We start from the raw sequence: 18,398 nt of genomic DNA, 5'->3' as shown, positions 1-18,398 counted from the left end.
GAATATCGGAAGTAGTGTGAACAAAAACATGTGAGTGGGTGTGTGAGTGAGTAAGTGAATGAGTGATTAAGAGAGAGGAATACATGTGTGTGCTGTCTTTGTTATGTCACATCAGGGTTTTTTTTTTTTTTAAATAAATATCTAAAACATTTGTGTTCAACCATAGATCACATTTTCATTTCAGGTTTTACATTTTTTCGAAAAGTATGACTGTTTGAATAATTGTCAAATATTTAAATTCATCAAACTGTTGATGCCTGGATATTTCCGGATCTATATTTCTGAAGGGGTGTCCTTTTAATCCACGGCTTTGAAATAAAAGCCAATATCTGAATTAATTTACCATAAAATACATAAAAAAGATACATTCATCTTTAAAAGATATGCATATAGACTTTACATTTTTACATCAACTGTTACACAAATATACAAACACGGAAACACACTAAATACAAACTGCCACATCAGAAAGACCACAGCACTGACAACATTTAGAGAAATACAAAGTGGCGTTTGCTACTGTGCTCCACCACCCTTCAAACGAGACGGTCCCGTTGTTTACAGTGCTGCAAAAAATAAAGATTTGAGATGTAAGTCCAAATAGCCCCATATCACAGAGAGATATACTCAGCTACCTGAGTGCACATGTAAGAATCTATTAACACTGTGTGTCACTGATGTTACCCTAACATGTATATCCCACCACTATGTACATGCTTACCTTTGAAAGAGGTCTGTACAGCAAGTCTGTATATTTACATCTGTAGCATTGAAAGCAGATGCATTGAACAGCTCCACACAGTCAGATGGAGGAACAAAGAGGATCCCTATGAAATAAAGTGGAAGAAGGTTACTCAGTTACATTACAACAGGACTGCACTGCCAGTTTAGATTCAAAGGTTCTCACCTGCAATGCAAGCGTTGATGAGAGAGACACAAGTCGCAGTGATCATAGCTCTCAACACCAGAGATGAGACATCACTTCTTCTGGATGGGCATATAGAGGCTTTGAGAAAAGATAAATCATTACTGAGAGAGTATCCTGTGGCAGGACAAGAACATGACGATGGAATGATGAAATACTCACATAAGCCTCCAATCATGATACCCAGTGAGCTCATGTTGGCAAACCCACAAAGAGCATAAGTGGAGATTATTTCTGATCGGATCTGAAAAAAGAAAAAAAGAAATCATGTAATGTTATTTTGCGTTGTGTAAAATCATTTCTCATTATTTTTTTGTCCAGCGCTCATGAATTTATGCCTGTAACGCCGCAGCACTCACTCCAATTAAGAAGATGTACTCACAGATATCCATTGTCTTTCTCCTCCAATAATTTCATCAAGTCCTTTGAGTCTGTTGTCCTTCAGTACAGATAGTTTCTCATAAGCCACAAACTCGTTGAGGAAGAGCTTTGTGCCGATTAGTTCAGCCACAATGAAACTCTCTTCATAAGGTACTCCCATCATAAAGGCCACGGGCATGAATACGTAAGAGCAAATTATCTGTGAGCACAGAGAGGCGTAAGGTTATTTGGATATTGTTAGACTCACTTGTTGAATTTACAGTACAAGCAAGCAAAATCTGTGAAATGTGTAAATAAAGAAATACATGTATGTCCAAATAATCAGTTTAATTATCAGCATAAATTAGAAAACTCATCATCAAAACGTATATTATTCATTTTAATGTTTATTTATTACACATTTACTCGTTTTTGTTTTTCATTGTCAGTTTAGCTTTCTTATCTTTTGACCACCTGCACATTTTTGGATAACCCCCCCAACATTTTTAAAAGTCAATAAATACAATTTTAAAAAATCCAAAAGCGTATTGCACTTTGTAATAATTGTCACACTTAAGTTATCAGTCTTTTGCTAAAATGTACCTGAAATGTGATTAAAGGATATCCCACCATACCGCCAAACCAACTCAACGCTGCATTTATGAACCCGAGGATGGCAAGAAAGGCGATCAGATTTGCTGCAATGTTAGCAACAAGAACTATTGAAGCAGACGCTCCACTGCTAGCGGCCTCCAAGATGTTCTTTTCATCTCTAAGGAGTAAAAAAATAAAATCAATTTACACAGAAATCGCGACAGGAGAAGAGAAGCTATGAATGGACATATATACACACCCGGAAGCCACTTTGATATTCTTCTCATCCTTGAAGACACTCTCCTCTGTCTCTGGGTAAGAAAGTTTGGAGATGGCCAAGGCACAGGGAGCAGCCATTACAGAGGCTGATATCAAGGAAGATGCATCAATCTGCAAAACACAAAGAAATGTCCTTTAATGCAGGCCATGGTGGAGTTACTGCAATAATCAACAGATACAGTATTTGATAGTCTGCATGATTGTTGTTGAAATGGTAAAATTGCAAATAAAAACAAAACCATCACATTACAAGTTTTTGTTGTTGTTTTTTGCTATTTTAGCTCAGCACCACCATTGGTATTAATCCTCATTATCTGAATATAAAAACATTTGCAACTTTTTACGGAGATAGAATAAGAGTAGATCAAATCTACTACCAAATACAGTAAAAACTACTATAACAAATATGTATATCTAAGTGGTGCCCTTGATCTGATGCCTGATGTTTTTTGACTGCTTATCAGCAGAACTACTGCAGATTATTAAACATTCCTGAAAGGTTATTCAGTGACTTTCAAAACTGTTTTGGTAAAGCCTCTTTTTTAGAGGAAAAGCATTTTAGATGCCAAAAATGAATTGCTTTGAGTCAAATTCTTAAGAAACTGGTTTATCATTAGCTTTCCGACTTCATTGGCTCGACTTGAAGAAACATGGGTTTGACTCTTTGGCACAAATCTAGAATAACAAACAGCTGGAGACTAATTTGTTGACATTAGGTAGTTCTGTTAAAAAAATTACTAACATTTCTCACAGTGTGCCCCAAGGTTCTTTCCTGGGCCTCGTTATTTTCTGACCCAAGCCCCTTCTAAAGCCTTGTAAATTATTTTTTCAGAAATTGGATGTCTCAAAATAAAATAAGGACAAAATAGAGATTTTCACCAAAGGAGACAACCTTGTTTCACATCTCTGGCTATAAGTCTGAGGGTAATATTTGATAGCAATAAAGTGTCTGTGAACTACTAAAAGAATTCCCATGGTCACATCATTTTTCTAGCAGGACAACGGTGAAAAGCTCATTTGTGCTTTTGTTAACACTTTACATTTATAGCCAGGATCTTAACCAACATAAAACTGAGTGCAGCTATCAACCCTCAGACTAAAATCTTTACACCAGCTGCCTGTCACCATGCTCCTCACAGATTAGCTGTTACTCCCTCCACGACTGAAGCCTATGATGATGCTGAATTTAATGTATACAGCTCCAGCCTCTGGAGCAGTCTCCCTCTAGATGTAAGAATGTTCATAAATAACTTTTAAAAGTAAACTGAAACCTGCTTTAGAAAAAAAAATGTTTACATCCACAATATACAGTATATTGTTAAACATTTACTATTATTTGTTCTTCTTCTTTGTGTATGTAATGTCCTATGTGGATATATTGAATCATCATTATTTGTGGTCTATGTTATGTATGTATTATGTGGTGGTATAAAAACCTTATCTTACCCCAAATGAGATGAATGCTCCCATGACGCTGCCTGCAATTGTGGCAAATCCGCCAGTCATAACAGCATGGATCTCAGATTTGGTCATCTTGCTCAAATAAGGGCGGATCAGCAGCGGAGCTTCAGTCTGATACACAAACAAAGTGGAGCAAAATAAACAAGCAACTGTTTATAGTAACTTTATGATATTTTACTGCAGTTTTTATATAACCATAAAAGTAAAGTACACAAACAGTCTAGCTCATGAAATCAAAGTCAAAGCAAAATGTAGTCAGAGTCAGACTAGTATCAAAGATAGTGCTGCATCGTGTCTTGCTCACACCTGCCCAACAAATATATTGCCTGCCACGCTCAAGGTCTCTGTGGGAGAGGTTCCCATCGTTATCTGCATGCACCATGCGATCTGCGTGGACAAAAACACATGGATTTTGGTCATAGTATGACACTGCAGGTGTAAGCAATATTCACCCAGATCTAGAGGGAACCTATGAGGCAGTTTAAACTTTCTTTACCTTCAGAATGAGCCACTGCATTATCCCCAGAAAGTAAAGGATTGACATCACGCTGCTGAAGAACACAACAATGGGCAACGCCTGAAGGAGAAATAACATTACATGAAGAAAACTAAAGTTTAACACTTTCAATATTCAAGAAAGACTAAAAATGTCATCCACTTACTTGAAAGGCAAAAATTTCGTCGATCAGGTCCCCAAAAACAAAACGTGATCCTTCTTTGGTATAGTCAAGGAATATCTGTAATCATAAGACATGGGGGAACATGGGTTACAGTATTTCAAACGATTGTTTCTTTCCTTCATTCATTCATGACATTTATGATGCAATTACTTATTAATTCAGATTTTACGATAGGAAGTCATGGAACTGAAGACCATAGTCTGTACTGCACATTAAAATGTGAACAACATAATAAAGAAGCTCTAAAGATAAGCATGTATGATCCACTCAGATAAAGGATATTGTGCCCCGGTAGATAAGAAATACTGTGTGCCATACAAGCAAAGTATATTGTGCAAACCAAGAGCTTCAGGATCACATGTGATGTGACTGTTTAGAAATGTTACAGTAATACAACTCCTTTATAACATATATATAAAGGTAAATTCCTGATTATTTTGGCAATATACGCTCATAATAAAAATAAAGAAAAATGTTTAAATATACAAATGTTAATGTTGTGTGTGCTCATGATTTGAAAGTGGAGCTTGTGTAATAATCATCAGTGTGTATCCTATTATTCAACGGTCTATGTTTACTTCCTGTTAGCTGATGTCATTCATATATTATATTAACAAAATCCAATACCTTCACTTGGTCTCCAAGCCATTCGAATGCTATGAGTCCAGGCTGTGTCCGTATAACAAAAATGCCGATGCAGAACTGCAATCCGAGACCCCAAAACACAGGCCTCCATGATACCTATAAAAGATTAGGAAATTCTTTCTATGACACTAATGTCTATAATGCATCATATAATGTGTTATAACCTGTTTATAGCACTGTACAATCTAATTTAAAGCATTCATTAATATTCATAATGCTTTATAACAATAATCATAACACATTAACAAGAACTGTATAATGACTTGTTAGGTCAAGTATCCTAATTGTCGGTCACATTTTTAAGGATCGGAGGGTTATTATAACGACTTGTCATTTTTTGCAAGGATCATGGTGTTTTATAATTGTGATATATTTAATACTTTATAATCTTTTTATAATGCATTATAGTGTGATTATAAGTTACTCTATGAGGTCATTGTCAGCTTTTGTACAACTTTTGGTGTGTTGATCATGCATAGATTGAATTACTATTTTCACTTTACGTCAAGCAAACAATAACCACTTATAGTAATTTATAATGACAATCTAATGCATTATAAAAAAGATCATAATGTATATGGGAATTATAAAACACCATGATCCTTGCGAAACATGCTTGACCTTATAAGTCATTATTTGTTTTATAATGTGTTATGATTATTAAGCACAATAAATATCTGAGTGCTTATAACTATAATTATAGAGTGATATAAGCATATTGTAATGCATTATAAGTCTATAATGCATTATAAACACGAGTGTCATAGAAAGTGTTACCAAAGATTTTTTTTAAGTAGTTAGTGTATCAGGGAGTCTCCATAACGCCTTATGTTATCACAAGGAAGCACTTCTGTCAAACCTTAAGATGATATAGGAACAAGGCCAAATCATATCCAAAGTCTGAACAAAACAGACCAGAGATAACTTGAGAGATAACGCACGAGCATGTTTCCAAGCATGTTTCTGTCATCACAGAGATCATTCATCTTTTAGTAAAGTCAGTGACCCCATGCAAAACTCACCGCTGTCCTGTGTGCTGACAAGAGGAACACAACCACGACAAACATGCACACACCTCCAAACGAGATCAGCTGCTCGGGACGCTGGCTTGTGTCTAAGACGAGCCACAGAACAAGCAGGGCCACGGCTGCCAAAATGAAAACCCTGAAAAGACGATAAAACACACCTTCACTTCATCAACAGAGCGCATAATGTGTAGACCATTATCATTAACGGAAAACAAGACATTCACTCACCATTTGAACCATTTGAAGTTACTTTTAAAGCATCGGACTGTGGGTCTGAAACACTCACTGATGCTCTCTCCTTTGTACTCCTTCAGAAGTTCATATGATTTAGCAACAACGGCCAAACTGGTTAGGACTACAAGAGCGATGGCCCTCTGGAAATCCAAAACACAGGCTGCAATAAAGTATGCCACATAACCTACAGGACAGAAAAGAGCGTTTAATCGAAAAACACGGTCTATATTCACTGATTCTACATTTATAACACAAATTAACAGACTATTTATGTATATTACCTGCTCCAAGTATGCCCAGCACAACGATTTTGAAGGTTTGTGAGTGAGCCTTCATGTAATCCTCTGTGGCATTAATCGGCTTGGAAACAAGGCTGAAGTACAGGACAAAAAATGTGTTTAAAAAATGTCCTTCACATAATTATAGATTCAATATCAAGTATATGTTTGCCAACGTTTGTATTGAATTCCATCAAATTTTTAACAAAGTCTACAATAGCACAGAAAACTGCTGAACAGATTTCCTGTTGGATGTATATTAAGCACTGTTCATTCATATATAATATAATCATGATCAACATGGCAGAGGCTTAATGCTGTGCACCTGCTGTGATAATTGCACCCCAAATTAAACAAGTATTACTTCACAAAAAACAACCACTTGAACTGACACACCTTAAGTATGAGCTCAATCCCTTTTTAGTCTGCCTTTTGACGTTGCTAGTATCAGTATTGATGTCCTCCTAGAAAAATAAAGGCATTTTATTTATTCTTTAAAAAGATCATGTTGTGCCTTTTACTTTAAAAATGATATGTGACATATACCTCTTCAAAACCCTGGTTGTCCAAGCCGCCATTTCCATGGGTGTGGATTACATTTTCAAGCTTGACACCGTCTGTTTCCGCTGAAAAACACAATCACTGTTTACTCTGTGAGGTAAAAAAAAAAAAAAATTAAACTAAAAATAACTCCACGTAGTCCTCGTGGCTTGTCTTGTGAAGAATGGTGCACAGAAATACCAGTTCACAACTGCAAAACAAACGGCTTAATTCAAGGAAAAGCAGAGAAATTGGCTTACTCATTGTGCGTCCTCCTAAACCCAGCAGTCAAATGCTGTCCGGTAAAACATGCTGCAGGAAAAGAGTCTGTCCATGAAACTTCTCATTATTAATTAACAGACATGTTGCGTGTGGCTCTGATCTTTCTCAGGAAGTCGAGCACACAGCCATACAGTAAGTGCGATAATACAACAGAAATGATCTAATGATTCATATGAAGCAACATTTGATTAGGAGTGATTTATTTTTAACAAGTTTGCCAAATCACTGGGGCAACAGAAGATACAATATGAATTCTTGTTGACAGGAATGAATTCATTGGAATTCAAGGAGGATACACAGTGGATTCATCATGAATGAGTGCACGTGTGGGAGGAAGTGATCCACCCATGCTTTAAGTCACTCATAAAAAGCCTTTGCGTTCCAGTTAAGAGAAAACATTTCTCAGAAGTATGTGAATTAACAATGATTCAACAATTTTATGATGAATGAGGCTTAACTCTTTTCTAATTTTACTTAACTACAATACAATTAATTTTGTCTGCACCAAAACAACTTTAAACATCTTGAGCATTTTTCTTTTTTATAGACAATCTAATGGTGTCCCCCTTAGATCAAAATATAAGGAGCCCTTGTAGACAGACACACAGGTATACTATACTAATTGTAAGTTGTAAATGATGATTGTTGCAGGTGACCCTTCTCATTTTCAAACAAGCTACTGTGAAAAAACTATTTTATAATGATAGAATAGAAAGAACTGTAACATCAGAGAGCACAGGTTACTCCAGTAAAACAGTCCAAAGATAAGTATGTGAACTTTGAATCTGTTATATGACTATGTGAAGTTAAATGCTACTGTGATGAACACAAAGTACTTGCGTGCAATGTCAAATTAATTAGCATTTTAATTGTCTTTTAGATTAAGTACGAGAGTGCAGAATCAGATAGCCTCGAAATCAGTTATAGCTATCTGGACCATTAAATATATTCCAGTGCAATTTGCACTTTACTTTCAGTATGATGATTCATGGTTGATATAATGGCAGCTATTTGTTCTACTCGCTGCTGTTCAAATTTGATCTCATCACACACAGAAATCTCTGATTCTTCATAAAATGCTGTTTGTCCATGGTTCATAACACTCAATGGGGCCTCTGTCTGTCTGGATGGATATGATAAACATGAATTCTTGTTTAAAAGTAAAGCATATTTTTGAGTGCAATACGTTTTCAGAAAGCCTTGCAGACCCTGAAATGATTTAGCAGATGTTAATGACCTTTAACAGATTTTGCAGCACAACATTAAACACCTTGGTTTAATAACCCAAGACATTATTTTCATGTACACCATCACCTCTGTTTGCCAACAGCCTCAATTTATCGATTAGATGTGACAGTCAAAGCTGTGACTGAGAAAATCCTCATTGAAATAAGATTGTAATGCATAGCCTATAATATTTTTTTTTAAATCCAGATGTATTCAATATTAAACTGAACGCATGCAATGTCCCACCATTCAGTGTGCTCACTTCTCCCTTTAATCTGACAAATTAAAAAGTATATATGGCCACTGATACTCCACAGAGCTGTTAAGTCCGGTTACATAATTGCTCCTGTTAAGTTTACAGTTACCGAAGCTTTCTTTCTCCTTTAATCTTATACCAAAGTGCAGGAATTGGTGTCACCACTGCACAGCCTGACTACCGGGAAGAAAGCGCAGGCTGTAGACCTTCCAGGATTTATGGTCCCTCACGGCTGTCTTACAGGACATCAAAAACTAATTCCTTCTCGAGAGGCCGTGCACTGTCCCAAATCAGAGACTTCTAAGGTCATGGATACAGCGACACTAAAGCTAAAAACCTGCCCCTCCTCCCCAAATGCAACTGGTAAATCACAGCTGAACATTTAAAGTGACAGTTGCCTTTAAATGGGAAATACCATATGAAATACCACTGGGAAGCTGGGGAAAGTTCCTGTTGAGGGCCAATTCCAGATCACAGTATGAGTTTTGATGTCTCAAATTATGGAAAACTGATCAATCTAATTAACAATTCAACTCAGTATATGTACTGCATGCCAGGAAATCTTTTGTGTTAAAAACAAACAATATATCTTTATCTATAATACCATGTGATTTACAGCACATCCAGGCTGCTAAGAAGAGCAAAAAAAGAGAACAGTGGTATTGATGCCTGGTTTCCTTTATTTACATCCTGATGATGAATTAGCAAACAAGGCTCAACAAAACACCATTAAAGCAAACTGTCACAAAGGAGGATGGGGAGCATAACAAAGGATTCATGTGTTGATGTTAAACTCAACAACTTATCATGAATGTGTTATAACTCTTCCTCTAAATTATGCAGAACACAAAACAGCCTGAGGGACATCAGCCAAATGTCACTGCAACAAAATCTCAATTAAAGGTATTTTGATCATGAACACAGTTTTAAGATGTATTTCACTGTATGTGCAGTGCAATGTTCCCCATTTAATTTTATTTGGACTTTCACCAGGGAAGAGGGGTCCAACGAAAGATGCTTGATATGGAAATTGAACCCAGTGTTTTAGGGATGTGACTTATACTAGTAGGGACAAAAAAAGTCAGGACAACCACTGCGGCTTCTGTTTCAAGACTACATTTTGGGATTACCCCTTTAATTATTTACATGCCAGGCTTGGCATTTGACACACAACCTGGTCTATTAGAAATGCACAGTTAGGTTTTTTTATATCAACTTATCACAGAAAGCAAGTTTGAAAGCATGGCAAGAAGGAGTAGACAATGTTGCACGGTAGTGATTAGTTAGGGGTCCATAATACATTTTACCAGGGGCCTCCGGATTGATATCTTGGACCATGGCATGCTCCAGCAATGCCAGGCATGCATATGTCTTATTTAACTATACCTACCTACCGCTGGCTCTGACTACTTACCACACTCCATAGTGTCAATGTTTGTTTAGTGTCATGTTAGCAGCTGGGTCACAATTAATTGCACTTCTCCTTGTTATGGGGTGCATGCAAACTTATGTGCAGTTAGCAAGGCAACCTGCGCTTTATGGAGCCGCCTCTCGTCTGTAAGACATCGCCGAGGGCTTGGATCACCCACAGACAGGAATAGGAAAACGAAGTCAACGCTAGTAGCTAGTAGCCTAGCTATGAAACCCTGCTACAGACTAACCTAGCTGGCTCACACTAAGCGCCCACAGTTAACGAGCTTTATAGCTGATTTACTAGAGCTGGTAAACATAACCGGATCAAATGGTAAGCCCACTTGTGTATCGATGAGTGGCGAGTTTACTAGCTTGGCTAAATGATTTACGCAATAGCTATGTTGCTATGCTAGCTTGCTAACTTGCTGTCTTGGCTCCGTGATGTAGCTACTCGACTAGCTGACTCTATCTTGTTAGCTTGTTAGCAACGCTAACAATAAACAACAGTAATGTTAGCTAGTTCGGCCTATGAAAGAGTTGATATTTGGTAATGCTTAGTTGCCTGCATTAAATGTCTATTTGTTCATACATATATATATATATATATATATGTGTGTGTGTGTGTGTGTGTTAATGCATGCTTTGGTACGACATAGTAACATTAGCTGCATAGACGAAGACCAACAGATCTTGGCAACTTGCTAGCTAAAGCAAATGTTAGTATAGCAGACGTGTCCCAGCTTCTTACTTCTTCCCCATAATGCTCACTGTGTGGATGGAAAGATAAGACATTCAGCTAACTCTGTATGTTTCTGTAGGTTCATGAGACTGTGCAGCCATGGGTGACATGAAAACCCCCGATTTTGATGATCTTCTGGCAGCATTTGACATCCCAGATGCCACTGGGTTGGATGCCAAAGAGCCCATCCAGGGGAGTCACGAGGAGGCAGACAGTCAGCTGAAACACACAGGGATGTGTCTTGATGACAGCTTACTGAGTGACGAAGCTGTCACAGCAGCAGATGTTCCCGCTGTAAGTGTAATTGTGAAAAACACAAGTCGCCAGGAGTCCTTGGAAGATTTCGAACCGGCCTTGCAGAACGGATTCAGTGGACAAGAGACCTCCGCTGACTCTGTTGAGACAACCAACACTTGCTTTTCCAAATCCTTTGTCTCTGCTTTGAATGGGGATAATTCAAGAGAGCTTCTTGAAAAGGCACCTGTTCATCACAAACCTGATGGAACGCCAATATTTTCCCAAACACTTTTGGATTTTAGTCCCATCTCCAGTCCCGAGTCTGAAGACACTCGGTGTAGTAGAGATGAAATGCATCCGAAACCAGACGGACCCTGTTTCCCACAGGCTTCAGATTTGGTGGAACCTTCTATCCAAGACAATCCCAAAAAACTGGACTTCAGCATGTTTGATGACTGCCCAAAGGACTATATTCCCAAGAACACTGAGAGCAGCAGAGATGAAAGCAGTACAAGCGAGGAGTCTTCTGACAACTGTGTCAGTAACAAAACGGATAAAACACCTAAATTACACAGTGCACTTCCCCCACTAATCATCAACCAGAACTTTAATGAGACCAACTGCAATTCAGCAACCACACAGGATGTTCCCGCTTATCCACACGTCAAATCTCAGACACCTAAATTATCTTCTTGCCTCGAGGCTCTGGTGGCTCTGAATGCTAGAAAAGATCCCAGCGAGCAGATCAATTCCAGCGAGTCATCGGCTGTGCAGAATGACTGCGTGAAAGCGAGCTCCGACGTGCCCATATTCCCACGAAGTCCACGAGAAGCTGTGAAACGGTTAATGAAACCCTCCGATAGTCCCGTAAGCATCTGCAGCGACAGTAGTGGCAAAGCGTCCCCTGCCGTGGCAGCTGGGTCACCCCCGGCCATACCCAGGGTGAGAATTAAAACCATCAAAACCACCACGGGGCAGATCAAGCGCACTGTCACCAGTGTGCTGCCTGATTCAGAAACCGATGAAGTTCACTCTGCATATGAAACCTCTCCGTCGCAGAGTATGATTAGTGAAGATTCCTACAGCAATATGTCTCCTCATCAATCTCAGAGTGCGCCAGTTGATAGTATTGTTGGAGTACAAACTAAAGGTGTGCCAGCCAGTACGCCTTCACCAAAAGTGTTACGCAACAAATCGGAGGTTAACTCCAGGAGGTCGGGCCTAACGCAGGGTGCAACAGTATTCCATAACACCAGTGGTCCTGTCAAACGATCTGCTGCACACCAGGGGCAGAAACCAAAGAGGGGATCGGCCACGGCAGGCCATACGACTACCACCGGTTTTCTCCCCAAAGCAATGCACTTAGCGAGTCTGAACCTGGTCCCGCACAGCGTTGCTGCTTCCGTAGCCGCACGCTCCGCATCTCATCAACAGAGCCCACACGCGCTCTCCCCCGCGGTCTCCAGCACCGTCCCGCTGGTGCATCAGGTCAAATCGGCCAACCCTCGTCCTCGCACGTCCACTCCCAACACAGCGGCGGGAACCTTAAACAGACTGTTGAACAAAGCCAACCCTGTGCCTACATACGTGCCCAACCTGAGCCCCCCTCCGGAGAGCAATATCCGCCTACCACCACGCGGGTACTGCTGCCTGGAGTGCGGGGACTCCTTCGGGGTGGAAAGTAGTCTTGTGTATCATTACAGCAGGAGGAGTGTTCACATCGAAGTAGGATGTACGCACTGTGCGAAGACCATGGTGTTCTTCAACAAGTGTGCCTTGTTGGCACATGCGAGGGAGCACAAGAACAACGGCACGGTGATGCAGTGCACACAGCTCCATATGAAACCCATAGCAGAGGAACACATGTTTGTACCTGAGAGCGCTGTGAATGTGGACTCCTACAACTCTCCCTCACTTAAGAGCCAGCCCGTCCTGCCCCTGCATCCAGACAGTGTCGTTCGCCACCGACTCCGTTGCCTGGAGTGTAGCAAGCCGTTATCCGACTACAAAGCACTCGCATGCCATTACCAGAGGCCGTCTGACGACGCGGAAGGACTTGTGAGTAGATGTTTTATTGAAATATTAAAGGATGTTTTTGTTTTTGTCAACAAATCCAATGAAAGCCCTGTCTGTGGCCCTCATCCCCGAGCCCGTGCGTTCCTACTGAAGACACATATCTTTATTTGTTGACAGTAAGAACAATATAGAACATCACCAGACTTATCCTTCAAAGGCCCTGTGACCAGCGAGTTATGTTTTCCCTGTTTTTGCATTTATCTTTTGTGACTTTCCTCTCGTTTCTCACGACAGATGTGTAAAGTGTGCTCCATGTTATTGCCCAACAAGTGCAGCTTCAGAGCTCACCAACGCATCCACGCACACAAGTCTCCTTACTGCTGCCCCGAGTGTGGTGCCCAGAGTCGCTCTGCAGACATACAGAAGCACGTCAGGGAGAACTGTCTGCACTATGCTCGCAAAGCTTGGTACAAGTAAGTAAACTAGCGGAAAGATAGCAGCACAGGCCTCAAAATGTACAGTACATTGTTACAAAACAGTTATGTTTCCTCTTTATTCCAGATGTCTTCACTGCGATATGGTTTTCAAGACCCTTCAAGGACAAAAGACTCACATTGAGGAGAAACACTGTGAAGTCTTTTACAAGTGTTCCCTCTGTCCCGTCGCCTTCAAGACCTCCAACAGCTGTGAAGTGCATTTGAAAAATAAACACAGTGCGAGCAAAACATCCCCGCTGTAAGTCAGCCCCTCAGACCGGACGGAGACATGTTGCACATTTCTTTTTCACGGTTCATTTTAACGTGTTTTTCTCTTTCTTTTGCAGCTTAATCTTTAAGTGTTCATGTGAGACGGTTTTCAAGAAAAAGCAGTCGCTGTTTCAGCATTTCCATCAGAACGCCAGCAAGCGTGTTACGTGTGTATTCAAGTGCCCCGAATGTAACTCGGTGTTTCCACAAAAGCAGCTGTTAATGCAGCACTTCAAGGTTTGTCAGTTTAAAGTAAATAGTGATCTATTTAGCATGTATTTGTGGGTGGTATTTCATTGCGTATTAGGAGTTTATATCTTTATTCACGTACTTGGTTACCTATTTTAAACTTTCATAATGCAAACAAATAGCAACTGGATACTGATTTCCATTATTCTCCTGAAAACTGTATGTTGTGCAAAAAGTGAACTTGAACCTGATCCTATCCTGATTAAACATGATCATATACACGAAGGAGAGAAAGGGGGTGTTGTTATGTTTTGTCACTTTTCGGGATGACTGCCACATTTTCTCTCTTTCGCAGGGAGTTCATGTTGGAAACGTGACGGCAGAGACGGAAAAGACCGCTGAACAAACAGACAATCCCGACATGGATGCTCATTCTGTCCAGCTGCAGAAGCGTCACAGGCCTGGCAAACACACAGATAGTCCCCGAAAAAAGGCCGAGCGGGACAGAAGACCTCGTGTGAAGCCCACCGGCTGGACGTGTGGGGAGTGTCTCCAGTGGTTCCCCGAACGAGACTCCTATGTGTCCCACGTGAAGACCAACCACGGGAAGGTGAGAGGTCATGAATGACTGCTGCACTCACTTGTAATAGAAAAGCCGCAGTGTGGTCCCAGATTGACTTTTATGTGCCGTTTGTATTCTACTAATGCATGCTTAATGCTTACAGCAGCTTCTTAATTTGTGGTCGAGCTCTAGAAGTGTTTACTAACCTACGTATTGGTCTATACAGACGCAGAGAGTTTGGGACATGCACCAATACATTACCCTGTCTCTGTTTTTCTTTGAGGCGTCTAGTAAAAGCGTAATCTATGTAGGCTGCTGGAATCACACCGGCTGTGTGGCAGAAGCTGTGTCTACACGAGATGCGTTCAGGCACAGTGTTGACAGTAGGTCACCTGTGTTTTGGCAGCCTTCAGAGAAACAGAGAATAATACACGTTATAGTGTAGATGGCTGAAGTGGTGTGTTTTGCTGGTTTTAAAGGTTTCATTCTAGTAAACGTCCCACCGCTTCTGTTCCATTATTTCCCTTTACTCACTCATTAGATCCACATGCTAATGATTACGTCTTAAAAAATCTCATTATGTAAATGTGAGACACCGCTGTCCTTTGAGAAATGAGGAAATGGTTGTGGGGACAGCGCGTCTTGTACTGGAGGTCAGAGTGCGAGTTGATTTAACGGACTGAAGCCATGAAATGAGCTGCTGATGTTTCGATTCCAGCGTGGATTTTGAGTTATAGCCAAAAGGGGGTTTTGCCAAAATGTTACACTGTAATTCTCAGCCCCATGACATCATGTTTGATTACTTCTATTTGGTCTTCTAGATTTTTATCTGGCCTGGTATCACAAACTAAAACTACCCTTTTTACATTTGTTATGTCATTTAATGTGAATCTTGATGATCTCTTAATGATTACTTGTCCGTGGATTATGAACTCATTAGAAGTTAATAATTACCACGAAAGAATCCTTTACTACTCTTTTCTACCTTTTTATTTCTATCTCTCTCTCTTTTTACAGTCAGTTAAGAAGTATCCATGTCGACATTGCGAACAGTCTTTCAGCACCACAACCAGTCTGAAAAGACATATTCGCAATGACCATGATGGGAAAAAGAAGATTTACACTTGCTGGTAAGATGTTTATGTTTGAAAATGAGCCAATCCTTGTTGTCACAGAGTATCTCATCAAATGACTCAAATCCACGTCCGTTTTGCTTCAGGTATTGCACGGACACCAAGACAACGTTCACGACGAGCGTCATGTTGAAGAACCACATCAGTTTAATGCACGGAATCAAGAATCCTGATCTCGGCCAAATGCCGAAAACAGCCGTCCAGGAATCCAAAAAGGCTTTTGGCAAGGTAGTAATTTATCCTCTTTTTTTTTTTTAGCACAAACAACAAAATAATAACTGCAAGCACAAATCAAATGTTGGCAATCTTACTGATGATCGTTTTAAAGCGTGTGGCTTCTGTGATTGGCAGGGTTTTCTATCAGAAAGGCCTTCCGTGGACACACGGGTGGAGGGACAGGATGGCGCTCGTAGTCTCGAGGCTCCTCCAGCGAAACGTCTGAGAACTCAGTTCCGCTGTTCAAAATGCGGTTTCGTCACAGACGACGGTGCCCAGTTCCAGCAGCATATACCGCAGCATAAAACGGATGAAAACACTCCTCAGTGCCTTCGCTGCGGCTTGTGTTTCACGTCTTTGTTGTCTCTCAACAGACATCTTTTCATTGTACACAAAGTCAAAAACACCGAGGGGGCGGAGAAACGAGGAGTGGAGGCCGAGGCGGCGGCGGCGGTTAGGGAGAAGGTGCAGGTCAATCAGCCGGTTAGATCAGCCGATACTGATGAGGTCAATGACTTGTTACCGGAGCTAAATGAGCCGGAGCCCTCACAACAAGCAGCACAGCCAGCGAGTCCGCACTGTGACGAGACCTCGGACTGTAATTCAAAACAGAGCGCACGCTCTCAGACACAAGCCGTCTCTCTCCGGTAGTGAGCGCTCTCTAAATCTGCTTTAATATCTTCAGCTGTCATGTGAAAGTAACAAGGGGTGCTTGATGTTCTGCATGGATGTGTTCGGGCCTGTTCAACTTTTATTTCTCGCAAGTTATTCAGAGGCTGTGCTGCGTATTCAAGCACATCCTTAACATTTAATAAATAATAGTATTTTCATAAATGAGAGGACAAATTAATATTAGGTTGTCAATTCGGTTTTTATTTAACTTTGCATGTTGGTAATATATATTCATCTTTCCCTGCACTCATATTACACCTTTTATTTTTATTTCTTCTTTCCCCAAATGTTCCATCCACGCTGACACCAGAGTGTTTAGGTCCAGTGTTGTTTGATGTCACAGTGAAGAGGTGGATTTTTGCCTTTTGTAATCAACTTTTATTTTAATTTGCTCTTTTTTTTTGTTGTATTTAATGCAACGCAGTATTACCTGAATGGGATTCAGGTTGCAGTTTTTAATGTCATGACTGTGTTGCAAATGTTTTGCAGTACGAAGCTATATTTGTAGTCGCCGAAACTTGCTCCAGTTCGGTATTCGTTTAACGTTGTATTTCTGTATTCTTGGTAAACAGTTATTCGTAAAACTATCCTGTGAGATGAAACACAGGTGAGTTGTCTACTGAAGTTGGGCTACACAAGACTTTCTTTCTACTTTCTTTCACACATAAGAACAAGACTTTATTTTGACTATTTACACATTCTTTGTTAAGTGAACGTGTTTGAATTGTGGCTGCATGTGTTGTCCCAAATCTGGCCTTTTATTTTGTATTTGTTTGAACGAGTGGTAAGGTGAAACATGGAGAGGTATTGTATGTGTGGTGCAGCAGTATTGAAAATACCTCAAATTGCCAGAAGTGTATTTTTCAGGCAAGTGAACCGTCGATGTAATGTCAAATCAGGGTACATTGTTTTGGAGAACCCAGAGCAGGTGTGTGAAAGTGAAGTTTGGTGGCATATCGGAGACAGTGTTTTATAAATCAGGACCCGTTTAACATGACGATAACGACACCAGTGGGATTAGAAGAATGAGTTGATTCCATAATGAAATGTCTTCGCTCAGCGCTTCTACCGGTGGGTACTTCCTGTTTGCGTGTCCTGGTTTGTAAAGCAGCACCTCTTGTTTTGTTATGAATACATGACAGTTCCTACCTCCGTGGTCAAAGGCAGTGATTGTTAAACAAAAGAAGAGTTGAGGAGTTGCAGGTAATCTCAGTGCAATGTAAAAAAAAAAAAAAAAAAAAAGATAGTTTATAAAAATGGATTATCCCACATTATTGAATTTTATAAATTAGTTTGGGAATGATTTTAAGGCTATACGGTCATATTGACTTAACAGGCAAGTGAACTTTTCTATTTAAGTACTATGTGAGCTCTTTATTTCTCTGTCATCTTAGATCCTTCATTTACCACGCTGCAGAGGCTGAAAAGAATGACTTGTTCACGACTTGTTCTTTTGTAACGCTTGTTGAAAGATATTTGTACTTTTGATACTGTGTAAAGCGAGGACTTGTGTAGGAAGGTAACCTGTGTACATAAGTAGCCAATGAACCCTGGATTCACAGCATTTTCTTAAGCCATTACATCTATTCAGCATGCAGTGGCCCATGTGCCTTGCTGTAATGTTTACGTCAAAGTACCTACAAATAAATTGGTGCGTTTAATTATACATCTGCTGTTTTGTCTTGT

The 18,398-nt window shown here is 40.1% G+C and overlaps 2 protein-coding genes across 4 annotated transcripts; one reads left to right on the top strand and one right to left on the bottom strand.

Annotated features, from left to right (window-relative positions):
• Positions 1–114: 114 nt before the first annotated feature.
• Positions 115–7,321, bottom strand: slc28a1 (solute carrier family 28 member 1). Of its 2 annotated transcripts, none has more exons than XM_079162619.1 (18): positions 7,285–7,321; positions 7,031–7,110; positions 6,881–6,948; positions 6,488–6,579; positions 6,201–6,390; positions 5,967–6,108; positions 4,927–5,040; positions 4,282–4,356; positions 4,116–4,196; positions 3,926–4,006; positions 3,605–3,730; positions 2,139–2,269; positions 1,889–2,057; positions 1,308–1,505; positions 1,088–1,169; positions 908–1,006; positions 722–827; positions 115–566 (listed from the first exon to the last, which is right to left on the bottom strand). In XM_079162619.1, the coding sequence occupies exons 1-18, from the start codon at positions 7,286–7,288 to the stop codon at positions 446–448; spliced, it is 1,959 nt and encodes a 652-aa protein (XP_079018745.1). In that variant the 5' UTR covers positions 7,289–7,321; the 3' UTR covers positions 115–445. The 2 variants fall into 2 exon arrangements, with proteins under 2 accessions (XP_079018745.1, XP_079018746.1); XM_079162620.1 differs by having other exon boundaries at positions 6,881–6,945; positions 7,285–7,291.
• Positions 7,322–11,040: 3,719 nt separating this feature from the next.
• znf592 (zinc finger protein 592) lies at positions 11,041–18,340 on the top strand (the record flags this gene model as incomplete). Of its 2 annotated transcripts, XM_079162390.1 has the most annotated exons (8): positions 11,041–13,236; positions 13,489–13,667; positions 13,756–13,929; positions 14,018–14,177; positions 14,485–14,739; positions 15,709–15,821; positions 15,911–16,052; positions 16,176–18,340. In XM_079162390.1, 8 exons carry the CDS (start codon positions 11,041–11,043, stop codon positions 16,689–16,691), a joined length of 3,735 nt encoding a protein of 1,244 aa, XP_079018516.1. In that variant the 3' UTR covers positions 16,692–18,340. The 2 variants fall into 2 exon arrangements, 1 of the variants encoding a protein (XP_079018516.1); XR_013767138.1 differs by lacking the exon at positions 16,176–18,340 and having other exon boundaries at positions 15,713–15,821; positions 15,911–16,046.
• Positions 18,341–18,398: the final 58 nt, after the last annotated feature.

Source organism: Pholis gunnellus (assembly GCF_910591455.1).
Source record: "Pholis gunnellus genome assembly, chromosome: 7".
Taxonomy (NCBI): domain Eukaryota; kingdom Metazoa; phylum Chordata; class Actinopteri; order Perciformes; family Pholidae; genus Pholis; species Pholis gunnellus.
The sequence above is the reverse complement of the archived record's forward strand: the minus strand, read 5'-3'. Positions and strand labels throughout refer to the sequence as shown.

What these genes read in the sequence shown, in the direction of transcription:
- slc28a1 (XM_079162619.1), bottom strand. An exon ending in GGATTGAGCTCATACTTAAG is followed by an intron (nt 6,580 to 6,880) that starts GTGTGTCAGTTC and finishes CCTGTACTTCAG; the next exon opens with CCTTGTTTCCAAGCCGATTA. An exon ending in ATCCTTTAATCACATTTCAG is followed by an intron (nt 1,506 to 1,888) that starts GTACATTTTAGC and finishes CTGTGCTCACAG; the next exon opens with ATAATTTGCTCTTACGTATT.